This window comes from Aquarana catesbeiana, linkage group LG03, assembly GCF_042186555.1.
Source record: "Aquarana catesbeiana isolate 2022-GZ linkage group LG03, ASM4218655v1, whole genome shotgun sequence".
In the NCBI taxonomy this organism is placed as follows: Eukaryota; Metazoa; Chordata; class Amphibia; order Anura; family Ranidae; genus Aquarana; species Aquarana catesbeiana.
The window spans coordinates 609,483,510-609,504,117 of record NC_133326.1 but is presented as its reverse complement, the minus strand read 5'-3'; the positions used below and the strand labels follow the sequence as shown (position 1 = coordinate 609,504,117).

The window sequence follows — 20,608 nt, the reverse complement described above, 5'->3', positions numbered from 1 at the left end:
TATGGAATACATCTTAAGATGGTTGTTTGTGAAATAGTAAAGCAATCTGTCTTACTTGATTTCATTCAGGTCTGTGACCATGAGCTGCAGTGTCAGTGCCAGGAAGGCTGGGCACCCCCTTTCTGTGACTCCACCTCTGATACCAGTACGTATATTGTATCATTGACCATTAAATCTGAACTGGTGGGCTAATCACCTGTCAGCTTTCTCAAAGTCCCCAATGTTAAAACAGGGATAATAACCACGATATATCACTTGCACTGTTGTACAATTCAATGAATTATACTGATTGTTATGGTATAACAACTGTTAATTTCAGCACTGAGAGCTAAAAACAATCATTTAAAAATGTCAATTATTGCAGCACATAACACTCATTATAGCTTGGTGAATTCAGCCTTTAGTTACTTATTGACAGACAGTTTCCCCTGATGTGTGTTTCTGAGAATAGAGCGCTCTATCATTTTGGATAGAGTAAGAAAGGGTTATGATTTTTTTTTTACATCTGTGTCCCATTGGGGAGATTTCCCTTCACTTCCTGTTACATAACCAAAACAGGAATTTAGAGGAAACCCTTCCCAAGTGGTTGAATCCCTGGTTATCACCAGGGTCACCATTGGAAGACTTCCTCTTTTATTCCTGTTCAACTTGGAATTTTCATTCACTTTCACTCATGGTGATAAAAGTAAAAAGGACAAATAGAGAGGGCAGCAATGAAACCTGACAGGTGTTCTAGTCTCCCTCCACACTATTGCCTTTAGTTATACATTAAAGGAAATCCGTACAGAGAGAAAAAAACTTAGGCTACCATTGCTAGAGTTCTTCTTCTAACAAGTGCTACTTGCTTGAGTATATACACACACTCTAAAGGCAATTGTCTGTAGACATCTGACCATCACACCTACTATACCTATATGGTCAATTGTATATGGACATCCCTCTGAATTAGTTCAGTATTTCCAGTGAAGTGCACTGATAATACTCCAACTTGCAAAGACATTTTAGGCAATTGTGCGCTTATAACAACAATTTGAGGAAAGTCATTTTCTGTTACAGCTTTGCTTTGCCCCTGTGTACAAAGCCAGCTCCATAAAGACATGGGATTAATTTACTAAAGGCTAGTAGACTATTCACCTTGCAAAGGAATTTTCCCCAGACCTTAGTGAATGAGGTAAACCTCAGCTGACTGCCATCATCCAATCACGTGCAAGCAAAAATGCAGTTTTTTCTTTTATTATTTTTACACACGTTGGGTATTCTTTGCAAATTAATTTGCAACATATAAGTTCCTTTGCAAAGTCTAACATCCATTGTGAAGTGACCAGCGTATTTGCCTTTAGAAAATTAACCCCATGGTTTTATGAATTTGGGGTGTAGGAACTTGAGCGACTTGCACATGGCACTGACATCAACCCTATAGAACACCTTTGGGATGAAATGACAAGCCAATTTATATCCAGGTATTCTTATCCAACAGCAGTACTTGAGCCCACGAATGCTCTTTTGGCTGAATAGGCACAAATTCCCAAAGATAGACAAAGTATTACGGGAAGCCTTTCCAGAAGAATGGAGGCTGCTAAAACTCTATATTAGTTCCTGTGGTTTTGGAAAGCAATGTTGACCAAGCTGATATAAGTGTGATGTTCAGGTGTCCACAAACTTTTGATCTTATAGAGAATCCTTTGATCCAGGGGCTTCAATATTTTCTCAGCCGCCAACCTGTAACAAATCTGGAATGTTCTGACTTCCCCCATCTGCTAATTTACGTCAGGTCAGTGACTCAAATGTCGTGAACACACAATCGAACTTCTTGTCAGAAAAAGATATGACGGCTTTTCCGACGGGATTCCGCTCAAGTTTGCCTTGCATACACATGGTCACACAAAAGTTCGCTGAACTTATGACCGTCAAGAACGCGATGACGTACAACACTAAGACGAGCCGAGAAAATGAAGTTCAATGCTTCCGAGCATGCGTCAAATTGTTTCTGTGCATGCGTAGGAATTTTGCGCGTCGGAATTGCCACAAACTATCGCATTTTCGGATAGGAACTTTTCCCGACCAAAAAATTGAGAACATGCTCTCAATCTTTTGCTGGCTGGAATTCGGCCAGCAAAAGTCCGATGGAGCATACACACGGTCGCATTTTCCGACAAAAAACTCTCATCTGTCTTTTGCGGGCCGAAATTCCGATTGTGTGTACGCGGCATAAGAGTAATGACCACATGCATTTTTTTCCCTACTTTTTTCCTTGTCAAAAGAAGTTTATTGAGTATACAATGTTATAAAGATACATAAAGTAAGTTTACAAGGATCTATAAAGTAAGCTCATTGTTTTACAGTAGGGTTTCTATAGGTAAATATAATGAAATTTCAAATATTAAACATTGGGTTTACGTAAACCTAAATTAAAGATATATATCATTTCCTTAGTTACTTTTGTAGGTATTTAAATGATTTATACCTACTATACATATTGTTTACAAGTAGAGTGTATATAGGTCAAATAAATTCTGATAATGAGCTTTAATCGTAAGGTGGAGAAAAGGAAAGAAAAAGAAGAAAAAGGGTTGAAAGGTAGAGGTATGGTCCACAAGGTTGTCCTGCTCGTCAGTTTATTATTCTTTTTAGTTCTCTTTGAAGCCTTAGAATGGGTGTCTCTGTAAGTCATTTAATCTGTTACCATGGCAACAGGACAGAGTCATTGAAGTTTGACAGGAACTGTTGTTTTATCCAAGGATGCCAAAGTTTTTCAAATTTTGGAATTTGATTTTGATCGATGGCTACCATCTTAGCATGGGACATTGTATTATTCATTCTGTGAATTGTTTCTGCTAGTACCAATGTAGGAGATTTCCATGCCTTGGCCACTGTTTGTTTTGCAGCCGTTATTAGTTGGATCATAAGTTTGAATTGAGAGAGTGTTAACCATTCCGGTTTTAGATTAAGTAAAGTTAAATATGGATCTGGTTGTATTATTTTTTTAAACATTTTAGATGCATTCCCTACTTTTTTCATTTGCTTTTTTTAAAGTAAGAAAAAAATGTCATGGCCGCCTTTGCAGAGGGAGGGAGGGGGATGTGCTGAGATCTCAAAGGAGGAGGTGGGGTAGTATGTACTTCACCAAGGTCTTGCAAAGTTTAAGAAGTCTGTGTGTGAGCATTTTTTTTTTTTTTACCAGGACTGGATGTTGTGGCATTATATTTCACCTATGCTGCCACTTACAGGCAGGGCTGGACTGGGACAAAAATTTGGCCCTGGACTTCATCCAGACCGGCCCACTTTAATTTTGCAAACACACACAAAAACAGTATACGCCCTGGCTCCCCCTCCTCCTACGTCCCCGGGCCGCCTCCGCCCTCCGGCCGTGAGAGTGACGTCACGGCGCCGGGACAAAGAGGTCGCCAGGGGAGGGCTGGCAGCCTTAGGCCTGGGGGGCAAGTCCAGTCAAGTGGCCCATTGAACCACTGAATCAGCCCCGCTGGCAGGGGGGGTGACAGATGAGTCTGCTGGCGGGGGGAGGGGAGGGTGATAGATGAGTCCGCTGTCGGGGGGGAGGGTGATAAGTCCGCTGGCAGGGGGGGTGATAGATGAGTCTGCTGGCAGGGGGGGTGATAGAAGAGTCCGTTGGCGGGGGGGAGGGTGATAGATGAGTCCGCTGTCGGGGGGAGGGTGATAGATGAGTCCGCTGGCAGGGGGGGAGGGTGATAGATGAGTCCGCTGGCGGGGGGGTGATAAGTCCGCTGGCAGGGGGGTTGATAGATGAGTCTGCTGGCAGGGGGGGTGATAGAAGAGTCCGTTGGCAGGGGGGAGGGTGATAGATGAGTCCGCTGGCGGGGGGGAGGGTGATAGATGAGTCCGCTGTCGGGGGGAGGGTGATAGATGAGTCCGCTGGCAGGGGGGGAGGGTGATAGATGAGTCCGCTGGCAGGGGGGAGGGTGATAGATGAGTTCGCTGGCAGGGGGGGGAGGGTGATAGATGAGTCCGCTGGCGGGGGGGAGGGTGATAGATGAGTCCGCTGTCGGGGGGGAGGGTGATAGATGAGTCCGCTGTCGGGGGGGAGGGTGATAGATGAGTCCGCTGGCAGGGGGGGAGGGTGATAGATGAGTCCGCTGTCGGGGGGGAGGGTGATAGATGAGTCCGCTGTCGGGGGGGAGGGTGATAGATGAGTCCGCTGGCAGGGGGGGAGGGTGATAGATGAGTCCGCTGCAGGGGGGGAGGGTGATAGATGAGTCCGCTGTCGGGGGAGAGGGTGATAGATGAGTCCGCTGGCAGGGGGGGAGGGTGATAGATGAGTCCGCTGTCGGGGGGGAGGGTGATAGATGAGTCCGCTGTCGGGGGGGAGGGTGATAGATGAGTCCGCTGTCGGGGGGGAGGGTGATAGATGAGTCCGCTGGCGGGGGGGAGGGTGATAGATGAGTCCGCTGGCGGGGGGTTGGTTGATTGCCGCCCCCCCCCAAAAAAAACACGAGCCGTCACTGCCAAAATGTCAAATTGTAATGATGATGACTATGCTATGCATCATTTCTACAATTTACTGGTGAATGGGGATTTTCTACAATAAGTCATTTTGTAAAGGCTATATCGCATGGGTCATCACAACTTACTTCAGGCTGGGGAGCGTTGTGTTTCAGTGAGGAGACAGTGACACTGAGCCAGGTCCTTGCTAGCGCCAGTAGACTAGCCCAGCAGGTCACGTGCGACGTGACGTTCTTGACGCTGGGCGTCCCCTCCCCTGACATGCCACACGACCTGGCCTGCCTCTGAGACTCCTGGGAGGTGGGAGTTGTAGTTTGCTGCGCTCACACCACCAGGAACTTTAGCGCTGCCAGACTACAACTCCCACAATGCAGTACAGGCTGGCCAGCAGCATCGAGCTAACCAATCGGCGGCCGCCGCGGCCGACATCTATTAGCACTGCCGCCCACTGTGTAACCCAGGCCGCTGCGGCGCTGCCTGTCACAGGCTGGAAAAAAAAAATTAACAGACAGCCAGCGGCCGTTTTAAAGATAATGTAGGCGCCACCCTGCCCCCCGGCCCAGCCCGCCCCTGGAGGCCGCCCAAGGCTATAATGTTAGGGGGAGTGCCTGGGGGAGTGAATAGCGTGATGATGCCTGTGTTTGTGTGACGCCGGCGCCGCCAGCCGAGTGCAGGAGCGGAGCCGCCCAGCGTTAATGACAATGGAGACTCGGTGAGAGACACTGACACTGACAGTCAAAGAAGTGTAGTGGCCCGCTGCCAATCGGCCCACCGGGAAACTCCCGGTAGTCCCGATGGCCAGCACAGGCCTGCTTACAGGTAACGTTTGGTATGATAGCATGACTATTTAGAAGAATGGTGCATTATGAGTACTATTGTTACTGAAAGATCAGTATTCAGGCATCAACATCAACAAAACAAGGTCTTGCTATCATTTTTGTCCTGCCCATTTTTGGGTACACCATAACATTTTACAGTAACTGCAGTGTAATGCAGAATAACATTCCTCCTAATTTATTCTTTCTTTGTCTTTGCAGATATTGTGCTCATCGTTGTTGTGGTCTTGATCGCTGTGGCTCTGATAGTTGGACTGGTGTTATTGTTGGTGTTCCGCAAGAAATTTAAGCAATGTGGACAAAAGTACGAACAGCTGTAATGAAAACTTAGAATGAAAGATAGTTCTAGTGGATGCTAAACCACAAATTTGGTCTATATAGGTGGGAAAACTGAGCTGGATAGGTTTCCTGGAGTAATATGAACCCTTTTTTTTTTTCTTTTTTTTTTAACATTCTTTAATCTGCCACCCCCTCTAAAATATTGGTGGAAAGTGATCAGATATTTCTCATATAGATAAATAATATCTATAGTGGCACATACGCCACATGGCATTTTTATGTGGGTAGAGATGAATTCTGGGTTAAAGAAAAATTGTCTAATCAAAAGAGCTTTATGTATTACTTAAATCTTGGGGGTCGATGTATAAAAAAATAGTCACCAAATAGATGTCTTAAGGATTCACACAGGAACAACAAATGATTGCCTCATTTGTTTGAAAAATAATTATCTTCTATGGTCATCTGCTCCATCTAGGGGCCATAATGCTTTTTTTTAATTGAGGTATTTAGGAAAAATATTGAATTATGGCACTAGATGGAGCTGATAATCAGAGGAGATAATCATATTACAAAAAATACAGGGGTCATTCCTGTGCGAATGCTTAAGACATGCACATGGAAAAAATTTTTATACAGACCAAACTCTGCTAGTGCAAGGATTATGCCACAGCTACATTTAGAATGTATTAAATGGGCTTGCAAAGGCATTTGGTTCACACAGAAAGGGAATTTATATCTTTGCTGGCTATTAAGGTGTAAATTTAAATGAATGTCTTTGTGCCCCAGAGTTTGGTTTTAACTCTGTCAGATGTGACCACATCCATAGCCAGCAGAAATTTTGCAGTCCCCAGTGGGATGGTGCTATAACAAGAGTGATTTTCCATGCTGTACAGAATGAGAACTGTTGGATATGTTTTTGACAGTAGCTGTGTCTCTGACAGATCTCCATCCGGAATATCAGGTGCTACAAATGCAGCATACATCGACCAGAAGCCACAGAAAAAGGCTCGCTCTAATCAATCCCCACCACAGGTAACACTTTAATATTATTATTATTATACAGGATTTATATAGCGCCAACAGTTTGCGCAGCGCTTTACAACATGAGGGCAGACAGTACACTTACAATACAAATCAATACAGGAGGGATCAGAGGGCCCTGCTCGTTAGAGCTTACAATCTAGAAGGGAGGGTCAAGTGGAAACAAAAGGTAATAACTGTGGGGGATGAGCTTATGGAAAAAATGAAAATACAGTTGTTAAGTGTGGGTAAGATAGGCTTCTCTGAAAAGAAGGGTTTTCAGGGATCGTCTAAAAGCAAAGTAGGAGATAAGCGGACAGATTGGGGTAGGGCATTCCATAGGATTGGATAGGCTTTGGAAAAGTCCTGGAGGCGAGCATGGGAGGAGGTGACGAGGGAGCTAGAGAGCAGGAGGTCTTGAGAGGAACGAAGAGAACGAGTAGGTTGGTATTTAGAGACTAAGCTAGTGATGTAGCTGGGGGCGAAATTGTGGATGGCTTTGTACGTAGTTGTTAGAATTTTTAATTTAATTCTTTGGTCGAGCGGAAGCCAGTGGAGGGATTGACAGAGAGGAGTGGTAGACACAGAGCGATTGTCAAGGTGGATGAGTCTGGCAGCGGCATTCATGATGGATTGAAGAGATGATAGACTATGTAGAGGTAAGCCAATGAGAAGGGAGTTGCAGTAGTCGAGGCGAGAGATGACCAGCGAGTGAATTAAGAGCTTTGTTGTGTCATTGGTTAGAAAGGGGCGTATTTTGCAGATGTTGCGGAGGTTGGGGCGGCAGGATTTGGACAGTGATTGGATGTGTTGCTTGAAGGAGAGTTCAGAGTCTAGGACTACACCTAGAACCTTGGCATGTGGGGATGGGCTTATAGTTGTGCCATCGATTTTGACAGAGAAAGGGGCATATGGGGGAGGAAAAATTATAAGTACGGTTTTGGATAGATTGAGTTTGAGGAAGTGGTGTGACATCCAGACTGATATATCTGATAGTAAATTAGTGATACGTGAGGAGACAGAGGGAGTGAGCTGGGTGAGTGAGCTGAGGGGTAGAGAAATAGATTTGGGTGTCGTCAGCATAGAGGTGGTAATGGAAGACATGGGAGGCTATCAGTTGACCCAGGGAGGCGGTATAGAGGAGAGGAGGAAGTAGAGTTGTAAGAAACACTAAAGGTGCGGTTGGATAAGTAGGAAGAGAACCAGCGAAGTGTACAGTCACGGAGACCAAAGGCGTGTAGTTTTTTGAGGAGGAGGGGATGGTCAACCGTATCAAAGGCAGCAGAGGTCCAGGAGGAGGAGTACAGAATAGTGTCGATTAGTTTTGGCCGTTAGTAGATCGTTTGTTAGTTTTAGGAGAGCAGTTTCTGTGGAGTGTTGAGGATGAAATCCAGACTGAAGGGGATCAAGAAGGTTATTATCAGCGAGGTGGATGCTCAGTCAGTTGTAGACCAGACATTCAAGGAGTTTGGATAAGAAGGGGAGCAAGGAGATGAGGCGTAGGTTGTTAAGATTGGATGGGTCCAGTGAGGGCTTTTTAAGTATGGGTCTGACAAGTGCATGTTTTAGAGAGTTGGGGAAGATGCCAGAAGAGAGGGAGAGATTGAAGATGTGGGTTACAGAGTGTAGCATAGGGCCAGAGGGTGAACGTAGCATTTGTGAGGGAACGGGATCCAGATGGCAGGTGGTAAGGTGGACATTAGCAAGTAGTTTAGCAACTTCGTCTGTAGTGGTGGGGTTGAAATAGGGAAGTAATGGGAAGTAATGATTGTGCCTGTGGGCATGAAGTGTAAAGCGTGGGGGGTATCAGAACAATAGAGATCTCCACGCGAATTGTATCAATCTTTTGTTTGAAGTGATTGGCGATCTCCTGGGTAGTGAGTGAGTTAGCGGGTGGAGGCGGTGGAGGATGAAGTAGAGAGTTGAAGGTGGAGAAGAGTTGACGGGGACGGGATGATAAGTTGCTAATGAGAGTGGTAAAATAGGTCTGCTTGGCAGAGAGGAGGCTGGAATTAGATTTTTGGAGGGCAGATTTATATTGGTTGAAATCTCTCTGAGACTTGGTGTTATGCCACAGGCGTTCAAGAGCACGACTACGTTTTTTCAGACTTCTAATATCATCTGTTTGCCATGGTTGAAGGGGTCGGGGCTTGATTCTGTGTGTAGTGAGGGGGGCCAGTGAGTCCAGTGAGGCTAGAAGAGAAGCATTGTAGACAGAAGTGGCTAGGTTGGTGCAGGATAGGATTGAGATTTTGTCATAGAGGTTGTTGATAGCAGAGTAGAGAAGAGAAGGGTTGAGATGACGTAGGGTAACTGCGGGTAACTTTAAGGCGGTTGGAGGGAGAGGAGGTGAAGGAAAGGGAGAGAGTGAAACTAATAAGGTGGTGATCAGAGAGAGGCAATGGATAGTTAGAGAGGTTGCATGGAGTGCAAAGGTGAGAGAAAATAAGGTCAAGGATATTGCCTTCTGAGTGAGTAGGAGCATGTATCCACTGCTTCAGGTCAAAGGAGGATGTTAGGCTGAGAAGTTTGGAAGTGGCAGGAGTGTTAGTATTAATAGGGATGTTGAAGTCCCGAGAATGATTGTGGGGATTTCAGAAGAGAGAAAGAAGGGTAGCCAGGCAGAGAAGTCATCAAGAAAGGTTGATACTGGTCCAGGGGGCCTGTAGATCACGGCTATCCTTAGAGAGATTGGAGTGAAAAGACGAATACAGTGTACTTCGAAAGAGGAGAGTGACAGAGAGGGAGGTGGCTGAAGTACCTGAAAGGTGCTATGTGGGGCTAGGAGGATCCCAACACCTCCTCCCTTACGTCCACTGGATCTAGGGGAGTGAGTCCAGAGAAGACCACCATGGGATAGGGCAGCAGAAGACGCAGTGTCGGATTCGTGGAGCCAGGTTTCAGTAATGGCGAGTAGGTTAAATGAGTTGGTGATAAAGAGGTCATGGAGAGAGGTGAGTTTGTTGCAGACAGAGCACGAGTTCCAAAGGGCACAAGAGAAAGGCAGTCTGGTCTTCGGAAAAATAGAAATGGGAACTAAATTGTGTTGATTGCGGCTGCTGCCAGAGGGTGCATATTTGTGCTCCAATGTTGATTTAATATTGTGAAGGTGACTGAGGTTACTAACATAGAATGTAACTGCGCACCTTGCAAAGGTACAGCTGCTTGTTGTCCAACTCAGGAGTGCAAAGGAAAGGATGAGAACACAGTAACTTGCTTGATTTGGCTTTGTCACCTGAGCAAAGGAAGCACTTGGGAACACTTTGCTGGTAGGATCCCCAGGAATATTTCCATTGAAAGCAGTAGATAAAAAAAAAAACAGAATCAAACTTTTTCACATTACAGGAACATGTGCAAAAACCTTTTTGGCTTCGGTAGGCCTGTGAAAATTAGCAGTAGAAGCAAAGAGACCAGAAAACACATTTTTGAAATATCCTCAGTAGAAACAGTTATCACACAAGCTTAGTTCTCCCCATCCCCCTGAGTGCTGCCCACCTGGTCTTATACTTAACATCACCTCCATTCCAGCAGTCTTCAGTGTGCAGTCCCGCTCCAAGCTGCCCAGAATTTCTCCCAACAATGTATGCTTCATACTGCATATGCATTTCACAGCCTTATTCATTCCGATTGTGACTGCTTGAGGCCACCATGAGTATGGCTTTCTCATTGGATTGAATGGGGCTAAAACCTGCCATTTGTGAAGGAAAGGCTGTGTTGTTTAGAGGGAGGCTGCACAGTAAAAACCTCTGGGTTGGGCTGTAAGCTTACATGAGACTGCATTTCTATTGATGATCTATTAAAATGTGTTTCTCTCTGCTTCTACTGACTATATGCACAGGCCAACTGAGTCAAAAAGTTAATGTGGCTCTGTTGTCATTAGATATCCACATGCATAACCAGATCTTTAGAAATGATCTAAGAATGGGCTAAACATGGTCTTTGTTGCAAAGTATATTTCTAATAGAAACTCTGCAAAAATACAAAAAAAAGTATAAATAAAAATATATAAAATGTAAACAAAATTAATAATACTATTAAAAGTAATAATATTTTATAATAGGAAAAAAACAATAATAATAGTAATAATAGATGTATTTTATTAGGATATTATAATAAAATAAATATAAATACATTTAAAAATATATACACAACATTTACAAAAACTTTAATACAAACTTTATGAACCAATCAGGTACTATGTGTGTGTGTTTTTTTTTTTTTTTTTTTAAAGCTTCAAATAAAATCTTGTCATTCAAAAAGTTTCAAGTAGCGTCAAAGCTTTCTGATGAAGCCAGTCAGTAAAGTGACATCCAGCACTACCATTATGATCTATGTTTAACATCTCCAAACAAGAACTAAAGGGCTGCTTTAAAGAGTTCAAAAAAAGTGTTTGGAGCTGTCTGAAATCTTCGTAAAAGAGGTCTGCACGCACTACTTTAATGTGAATTAAAGTTTGTGTGTACAAGGCTTAAGACTGGCCATGCACTCTTAGATTTCACTTGTTTCTCTATTGACTAGTCATCAACTCTAAAACAACATGGATGGAGGAATCTTCCCTGCCAGCTATTCTGACAGCTGATGCAACTGTCAGAGAACCTTAACAGTGACTGTAGCGAAATGGATGTACTCACTGTTTGGCTGACAATTTTCAGCTGCAGGTCCTCATGTACAGCTTCCTCTCCAACAAGGAGCACAGTGAGCAGCACAGTAGTGAAATTACCAAATTCTATTAGAATAGCAACTTACTAATCATTTTTTATTTCTTATTTCCCTCACAGCCACAGATCAAAGATGGATATTGGGCCCCACAGTACTCTGTGGTAAGTACACACCTACTTTACACTGATCAGTTAGAGCTTTAGGCGTGCAAGCAAAAATATCCTCCCCTTTCTCTCAGGAGACATGCATTACTCCCCTCAATACTGAGGGAAATTTTACTACACTTCCCATTTCAGGGATTCAACAGGAAACAAGAGGAAATCTCCTCAATGAAAGGAAAAATAGACTTTTTAAGGCTTTCACTGTAATGCCGCGTACACACGATCAGACTTCACGGCATACTTGGTCCGGCGTACCGGATTTCGTCGGACAATTCGATCGTGTGTGGGCTCCAGCGGACTTTGTTTTCTCAAAAGTTTGACGGACTTTAGATTTGAAACATGTTTCAAATCTGTCCGACGGACTCGAGTCCGGTCGAAAAGTCCGCTCGTCTGTATGCTAGTCCGACGGACAAAAAACAACGCTAGGGCAGCTATTGGCTACTGGCTATGAACTTCCTTGTTTTAGTCCGGTCGTATGTTATCACGTATGAATCCGTCGGACTTTGGTTGATTGTGTGTAGGCAAGTCCGTTCATTCGGAAAGTCCGTCGAAAAGTACGCCGGACAAAGTGTGCCATAAAGTCCGCTCGTGTGTACGTGGCATATCATGTACCTTTACTGGGAGATTTCTCTTCATGTCCTGTTCTGGCAACAAGCATTTATACGTTACTTTTAGCTTTCCCCTCATTTTCTTAGTCGGCAATCATTAGGGTAGAACGTTTTTAATTTAATTCATCACTCAGTACATTTTTTAAACTGTATATTTTAAACAAACTTTGTTATACGCGTATATATATAAATATGTATCTATTTTCTTTTGTCAACAGACTACATCAGTAGAACCAAGTAAAAATTCCCCGGTAAGTCATACCATAGCTCAAGACCTATAAGTAAAAAAGTGATTTAATTGTTTGAATTATGAATATGTGATATTAATGTGTGTGTCATATTTTAGGCAATACAGAGGCCAACCATAGCTCCACCACCTGTACCAGCCATGGCATCACCACCTGTACATGTCATCAAACCAGTACCAGCTACACCTCCACCACCAGTACCTGCTGCCAAACCAGTACCAGCTACAGCTCCACCACCTGCTGCCAAACCAGTACCAGCCCTGGTTCTACCACCTGTACCTGCCACCAAACCGGTACCAGCCACAGCTCCACCACCGATACCTGCTACCAAACCAGTTCTTCCCACTCCCCCAACAAAGGTACATTTAAATGGCTGCATCCATTTGTCTGCTACAATCTACACTATTTATAGTCATCCTAAAAACTTAGTTTTTTAGAAAACCTTTCAGGACCCTTATTATTTAAAGTGAAACTGTTATAATAGAATAATGGACAATTAAAACTTCTAGGAAATAAAACAAGAAAGAGTAATTAGATGTTTTACTGTTAAAAATTGCAACTAATGTTCTTGTTTAATGCACTTGGCAGATTTTCCTTTTTAACTATTAAATAAACCTCATAAAATAGTAATTACAATGGTGGACCCATGACAACCATTGTTTTCAACATATCAAGGAGAATACTATAGCAATGTAGTCCATTTTGTATCAAGTTTTCTGTATGCTCACATACAGGTGATAGTCCTAATGACAACCCAGTATGAGCCAATTAAGTGTGTAGATCAGTGGTTGTCAACGGGTAGCATAGGGAGCCTCAAATGCACCCTTGACCATGATGTTCAGTATATGTAATGCTAGAGAGGACTTTCAGACTTCAGACATACTAGAGGAAATGATGGTGAGATATTGCAGACAGGTTTGGTTAAAGGCTGGAGACATGCTGCAGAAGACAGCAAGAGACTGGGAACATGTTACACAAGGCTACTGGAGTCTACTGCTATTACACCTTTAAAAATAATGCTTCCAATCCCACTACTGACTGCTGGAGTCCAAGGACTGCACAATAAATATCAAAGGGCTGCATGTGGCCCCCAAGCCACAGGTTGGGCACCACGAGTGTAAGTACACTCACTCAGGGTCCTACATATAAAGTCATGTGCTTAAAATATTACCAGGACCAAGGACAAAAAAATAGTCAACACTATGACCAAGCAGCTGTGGGGTCTTGGGTTTAGTTTTCACTAGGGCCACTATCTGTAAAAAATTAGTATGGATTTCCTCCGGAGTGATTAGAAGCCCAAAAATATACCTGTAGGTAATTGAATTCCACTTAAATTGTTCCTGGGGCGTATGCATGACTAATAGGAGTAGTATGTTCAGGAGCAGAAACTGATTGGGATGTACTACATATGCTGGACATTGCATAATATACTTGTGTTAGGTAAATTACCAAAATATTAAAGTGACATGGTGCAGTCTTACATAGTAAAAAACATTCTAATACCTATTTCGAGTAATGATAGAGCCATAAACTGCCTGTACATGAATTGCAACAATATACTCTATCACCAGCACCCTGGTAGAAATTGTACCTGTAATTCGTTGTTGTTGGGGGAATTTCAGTTCTAAAGTTTATCACAATTATCACCTGCACAAATTTATTGTACATAGGTAAATGTTCTTTATCCGTACTTATTCATCATTCATACATCTAACCTAACCTATCACACCTGAAAAAGGACTAAAAATAGGTTGCTTCAGCTAAGCTCTAACCCAAAACTAAATCTCAAACTAATCCTTAACTTTACCTTCACTCCTAAACTTTTATCTCAAACTAACAATGAACGTCATATAAATGCCTAACCCTGATTATAAACACAGCCACATCACCAGTCCACATTGACCTAAACCATAAAGCTAACCCTAAAGCGGACCTGTTCTTTACCTATAAAAGGTAAAACATTCACTATACTTAAAGCAGACTTTCAGTATTCCCTTCAACTTTAATTCTGCTTGAGCCTGGGTTGACACTATTGTGAACACAGACATCGGATGTGATTCTCACCCGCACTGCTATGCCGATCACATGCAGTGTCTGTGCAATGCGAGTTCAGCCATACAGTTGTATGGCTGAACTCACATTGGATTCGCATAAAAAAGGTGCAGGGACTTTTTTTCCCATACTGGAATCGGATCGCATGGGTGTTCACACCCATGCGATATGATTCTTGTCCGAATCCACAGTTCGCACTGCTATTTGTGAACCGATCTGGGGGTGTCATTAACCTTGTATTGACACCCGCAGCTGTTCGCAGAGGACAGTGTGAACTGCCTGAGGGAGAGAAGCAATGCGGGAACCGGCGCTGGAATCTTGCTGGTTCCCGCATCAGTATAGTGTGAACCCAGGCTGAAGGGCCCTTCTCACCAATGTGTATTTTAAAATGTATTTTTTAACATTTGTTTTTATTTATTTATTGAGTTGTATTGCATTAAAGTAGTCTGTTCACTTTGAATGGGCACTTAACGAGCATGAAAAAACATACCTATGCTGTTTTTTGGCCAATTTGGCACACCACAATGCATAGTGCATTGTGGTGCTCAGGACAGGTGTGTTACATTAAACTTTAAGTACGTTAAGTAACATTCAGGTACATATCGTGCCTTCTGTGTTGAATTAATACGCATCACAGCGCCTGTAACTAGCACACTTGAATATATAATTCTCAATTCTTTTTTCTTTACAGGCGCTGAAGCCCCCAGTAAAAAAAGAACAAGGACAATAAAGGAGCTTATTTGAAATGCTCTTTAACGCTTAGGACTTGAATAGCCCTGTGTGGACTGACAGCCAAACTACAAGTCAAGGAAAAGCACAAGTGCAGTACACATCTCTGAGGGTTGCATTAATGGACTCTGGCGATGTAAGGATCGCCTGTAAAAACTATTTCATCCAGTTTATCTGAATAGACTTTTTTCTTCTTTTTTTCCCTGGCAATTTTTTTTATATATTGAAGCATATATTTTTAATGTTTTTAAAAACAAACAAAAAAAAAGCTTTTTAATATAGGATCAAACATGTTTATTTACATTGTGCAAAAAAAAAAATCTAAATGTTTTTGAGTCATGTGATTGAGGTTAATAGCAAAAAGTGTACATACTTTTAATGTATGAAAGGTTATATAATTTTTTTTGTACAGGGATAGGCGCTTTAAATTGACCCTGCTGCCAGATCATTAATTTCAACAATTATCCTATAGGATTAGATGTGCATTTGATGTATTTTATGCATGTTCTGTACCTGTAAAAGCCTCCCTTGGGTAGACATCCAAAAGCCTGGAGACTACAGCTTGATGCCACCATCTTGGATGTGATGTCAGCAGCCCTAGCAGACTCAGAGCTGTCTTGAGAGTCAGAACACCCTTGAGAGTCTCTTTAAAGTGGCAATAAACACTCCTCTCCTGCTGCTTACACTACTCCATTGAAGAGAGATCCCCAGCTGAAGTTTATTTGGAAGCTAAATCTTCCAGCATTGTTGGTCTTCCACTCCCCTTCCAAGATCAGTGGTTCCTCCTGCTGACCCCAACGTCCTAAGGGACACAGCACTGACTTTGGGTAGGTAGGAGAAATTACCAAGTGCTACATTTTCTTTTCAATGGGGCAACATCTAGTGACTAGGACAGCAGGAGAGGTAAGTATTTGCTTTCTCCTTTCAGGGACATTATTTATTGCCATGTTAAATTAGACAACGGGCTTTCTGGAAAAGAAGACTATATCCCACAACTGAAAATGTAATTTTATGTAAAAGAGCTGCTCAAAAGCAATCACAGGTGTGTATAAAGTACCTCTATTATGTCTTTTACCCAAACCAACTTTTTTTAAAGGGCCCTTTACAATAAAAATAAGCCCTTGTGTCTTCTTTTACAGACTGTTTACCATGAGTTGCTTTTTTTATTTCATTTGTAAATACTGTCAGTAGCTGGCTACATGGAGGACAAAAATGTCTTGCGATGGATTATGTTATTCCAGGGTTTATGTTCTACAACCTGTTACATTCCTTCAGATGCTGGTGCAATAGGCACTACTGTCTTCTAAACTTTTTAATAAGAACTTATTGTTACGGGATCATAGGTCTCTGTAGTAGGAGGCCACAATTTTTACTTTGTTTATTGAAATGTTTTTATTTATGTGTCACTTGTAAATAATAAAACTATATTTAAATATCTGTCTCAAACACTAGGGGACTTACTTATAAGAGAACTACGGCCAAAGCTCTTTTAGCCATATTACTCCAATGGGTCACAGGAATGCACTTAGATCTGCTTTCCCAGACTCAGACGACAGCTTCCTAAAGTCCACTGTTGTCTGACGTCACAGAGCTGCTCCAGACTCTGGAGGGATCCCAACAATAATGTTGTGATCCACCCAGATGCCATACAGGCACCTGGCTCTGCCTCTCAGTCTGCTGCTGAGAGCCTGAGACAGCCACTCCTGGTCCCTGCACAGCCCGGTGCTCCAGTGATCACTGGAGGGGCAGAGCGCAGAGGGGTGACTGACAGTCATCGCTCCTTGCTCAGAGCAGACCCGAGAACTGAGCGATCATCAGTCACATGATCAATCGGTTCTAGGGTTTAGAGTCGACAGGGGACAGCTTGCACTATTGGATCGATGCTGCAGCAGGTAGTTAAGTATGTGTGTTTGTATTTTAAAATACCCACACTTCTCTTTTTAAGCACATGTAAACAAAATGATGACATATTGCAGTTTATCAAACCTTAGATGAGGTGGCTGCACTCAGTGCTGCAATTGGCACACCTTCTGTCTCTTGGCGGCTACACTCCCTCCTCCATTCTACCTCTGGAGGGAGCCATTGTTGCCCCCCAGGCTGGATTTCAAGCATATCTTCATCTCTCTTACATGAAGGGTCTCATAAGTTCCCTGGGTGCATTGACATCTAAGGACTTGGCAACTAGATCATCATTACTAGGGAACCCTACAAATAAGGCAGCCATCGTTTAGAATATTAACATGAAATTTAAATGTATTTCTTTTACTTTCAAGGTATTTTATTTGAAATACAACACCACTATTTATCTCTCCTCCTTCCTAAACTATTGAACCCTCTATATCACATATGTCAAACACAAGGCCCGCAGGCCGATGCGGGCCCTCTAGGCCTTGTCATGTGGCCCTTGCACCCAGTTTTGCAGCTGGAACATGGTGGAACTCCATTCCCCCAACTCCGGCTCTCACCCTCCACTCAGGATTTCTTCTGTCACTTGAAAACACAGAAGTCTTCTGTGTTTACAAGGGACAGCTTTGCTCTCAGTGGCTCCCGAGTCTAACAGATCCCTGCACGCATTCATGGCGGGGACACATCTCTTGAATCTGAGGAACTGAGGTCGCACACCCTGCACTCTGTGCACAGCGCACCCCTGAACTTTGCACTCTGTACATAGCGCACCCCTAAACCCTGCATTCTGTACATGGCACTCCCCTAAACCTTGCACTCTGTACATAACACACTCCTGAACCCTGCACTTTGTATATAGCACACCCCAGATACAACTGGGCCTTTGAGGGTAACCATACTGCTGATGCCACCCACAATGAAATTTAGTTTGACACCCCTGCTTATTATTTTAAACATGCAATCTCTGTGTCAGGCTGAAACTAAAGGTGTACCTAAAGTTCAATTTTACTTCCTAATTCTTCTTTTACAATAAGGATAGCATAGAAAGTATAATATCCTTGAAGTTTGCCCGCTGGATCATCTCTGCTTTCCAGATTGGCTGGAATAATTTTTTTCTGCTGGCTTAAAGCACTATTCTTTCTCAAATCTGCTGCCAGACCATCTGCAATTACTGTGCGCCTTTACACAAAGTTAAAGATTACACAGGGCCAAGAAAGGGTCCTCTTGCCCTCATGTGACAGTGCTCAGGCACTGATTGGCTGCTAGGGCCTCACAGTGATTGGCTGGTCAGTAGAGCTGCACGATTAATCGTCAAGAATCATTATCACGATCTTGACTAAAGTCTTTCCCGATTCTTTCTATGCAAAGAATTTTCTCTGCTCTTCTGAAGCCACAGCCATCAAAAGAAAGGAAGAGAAAAACTGGGCAGTCTGCCAAGAATCAAAACATTCTTTATCAGTTGAACTAAGTGTGGTCAGGCACTAAACACTACATTTATGAGAGGCAGGTGAGAGTCACATGTACCTCCATATCCAGAAATACAGGGATTTTTACCCAAAAGCAAATCAATCCTGCACCTTATATTGCCTGCTACACATTCTGTTCACCATAAGTGGACGGATACACATTATCTCTAGCCACTGTCGGTAGAAAGCTTTGGCTTGGAGCACTGTACAGGTAGTGGGGAGTGCCGTCCTGAATACCGGTCTGTCAGCAACATGGTGGTGGACTGAGCTGTCATCTAGCAAGAGACACTTCCATCTTCCTCTGCATGGTAGTGCAGCCCTTACCTATGGTAGAATATGAGTGCAATACCATGTTTGGTTTTATCATTAGAATGTGTTTAATTGCGCCAGATGTGTGCACAATCTTCTCTCTGTTTTTCATTGAAGTTTCGTATGCACTCTTGTGCTATCCAAAAAAGCTGCAAATTGATATGGGATTGAAGGAGGACAATGAGATCAGTGATGGATTTTGCTAAGAAGCAGTGTGTTTAACGCAGATTGATACTTTTTTTTTTCTGTAGATTTTTCCTTACATGTTTTAAAAACTTGCTATAGAAAAATACCTGTTGCCATCTGATTGGTTACTTCGGGTGACATCTGCACGTTTTATTTTATGCACTTTTGGAAATCAGCCTTATGTTGTGTTATATAGTTTGATTGTAAGAATATAAGAATATAATTTGTCTCCTTTTCAACCATTCTAAAATTATATTGCCATGCTCTAGGGCTCATGCACACATGGGTACATTTCTTCCTACAGTGTAAACATAGACCTGAATGCGGGTATAGGCAGCCATATGCAGGTATGCACTGCTACTTGGCTCATGCATACAGATGTAACCTTCTGAACACAGACAGCCTGCATTGGATGGTACTTGTACTTGATGCAAATAGTGGCATATACCTGCATACAGCTGCCTACACCCATTGATTGTCTATAGATGGTTGTACACCGCACCAGGGGCTCCCAGCCACCAAAATTACACTAGCACATTTATGCTGTAGGGAGGAATGTACCCGTGCAAGAGCCCTTATACAGCTGGTTTTTATTTTGGCACATTATACTTGTCGCATATCTGTAAAGTCACCGTATTCTGCACAGTGCCTCTGCCATAGTTTTTGTCATGCAGATTTGTTTTTTAGTTCGACACCTATGGAGAAATCAAATAAAATAATATCATTTCAAGTGGCTTCGTGTGGTGTTTTCTTAGTTAGTTCACTGACTCATTGGGTTTGATTTACTAAAGAAGTACAGAATGTTCACTTTGAGAAAAAAATGTTAACTTAGTGAATATGGTGAAGCTATGGTTACTTGTAATACCACATTACGTGTAGTAAAAATGTAAAAGGATTTTTGCTTGTACATGACTGGATGATTGACTTTTCCTACAATAATTAAAAAAAAATGCACAATGGCTTGCCATGTTGAAGATAATAAATTAATGGAAGCCCTAACTAGCTCCCTCAAAAGGACAAACTCTAAGTTCCGGTCATGTGGTTCTACTGGATAGATTTCTTCATCAAGGAATACAAATGGCTCTTTGCCAGTCCCACTCAATCTAGCCCTGACCTAGGCCCTCCCCACTACACACTAAGTAACGGTACTAACCCACATCCCCATCTGTCTCTATCTTAACACTCTTATGCCCCGTACACACAGTCGGACTTTGTTCGGACATTCCGACAACAAAATCCATGGATTTTTTCCGACGGATGTTGGCTCAAACTTGTCTTGCATACACACGGTCACACAAAGTTGTCGGAAAATCCGATCGTTCTGAACGCGGTGACGTAAAGCACGTACGTCGGGACTATAAACGGGGCAGTGGCCAATAGCTTTCATCTCTTTATTTATTCTGAGCATGCGTGGCACTTTGTCCATCGGATTTGTGTACACACGATCGGAATTTCTGACACCGGATTTTGTTGTCGGAAAATTTTATATCCTGCTCTCAAACTTTGTGTGTCGGAAAATCCGATGGAAAATGTCCGATGGAGTCCACCCACGGTCGGAATTTCCGACAACACGTCCAATCGGACATTTTCCATCGTAAAATCCGACCGTGTGTACGGGGCATTACTCTCCCTCTGCTCCCTCTCATCCCACCATAATTCTTTCCTTCTTCC

The 20,608-nt window shown here is 42.9% G+C and overlaps 1 protein-coding gene across 2 annotated transcripts in view; it reads left to right on the top strand.

Moving 5' to 3' along the window:
• The window catches only part of LOC141133094 (zinc metalloproteinase-disintegrin-like VLAIP-B), a 108,569-nt gene extending 88,902 nt beyond the window's left edge, over positions 1–19,667 (top strand). The window contains exons 18-25 of one of the 2 annotated variants that reach the window (XM_073622225.1): positions 70–145; positions 5,517–5,619; positions 6,536–6,626; positions 11,393–11,434; positions 12,261–12,293; positions 12,389–12,491; positions 12,528–12,649; positions 15,034–19,667. In XM_073622225.1, the coding sequence (XP_073478326.1) occupies positions 70–145; positions 5,517–5,619; positions 6,536–6,626; positions 11,393–11,434; positions 12,261–12,293; positions 12,389–12,491; positions 12,528–12,649; positions 15,034–15,072 (609 nt within the window). In that variant the 3' untranslated portion in view covers positions 15,073–19,667. Of the gene's footprint in view, positions 1–69; positions 146–5,516; positions 5,620–6,535; positions 6,627–11,392; positions 11,435–12,260; positions 12,294–12,388; positions 12,650–15,033 lie in introns of both variants that reach the window. The other variant, XM_073622224.1, reaches the window with a different exon arrangement.
• Positions 19,668–20,608: the final 941 nt, after the last annotated feature.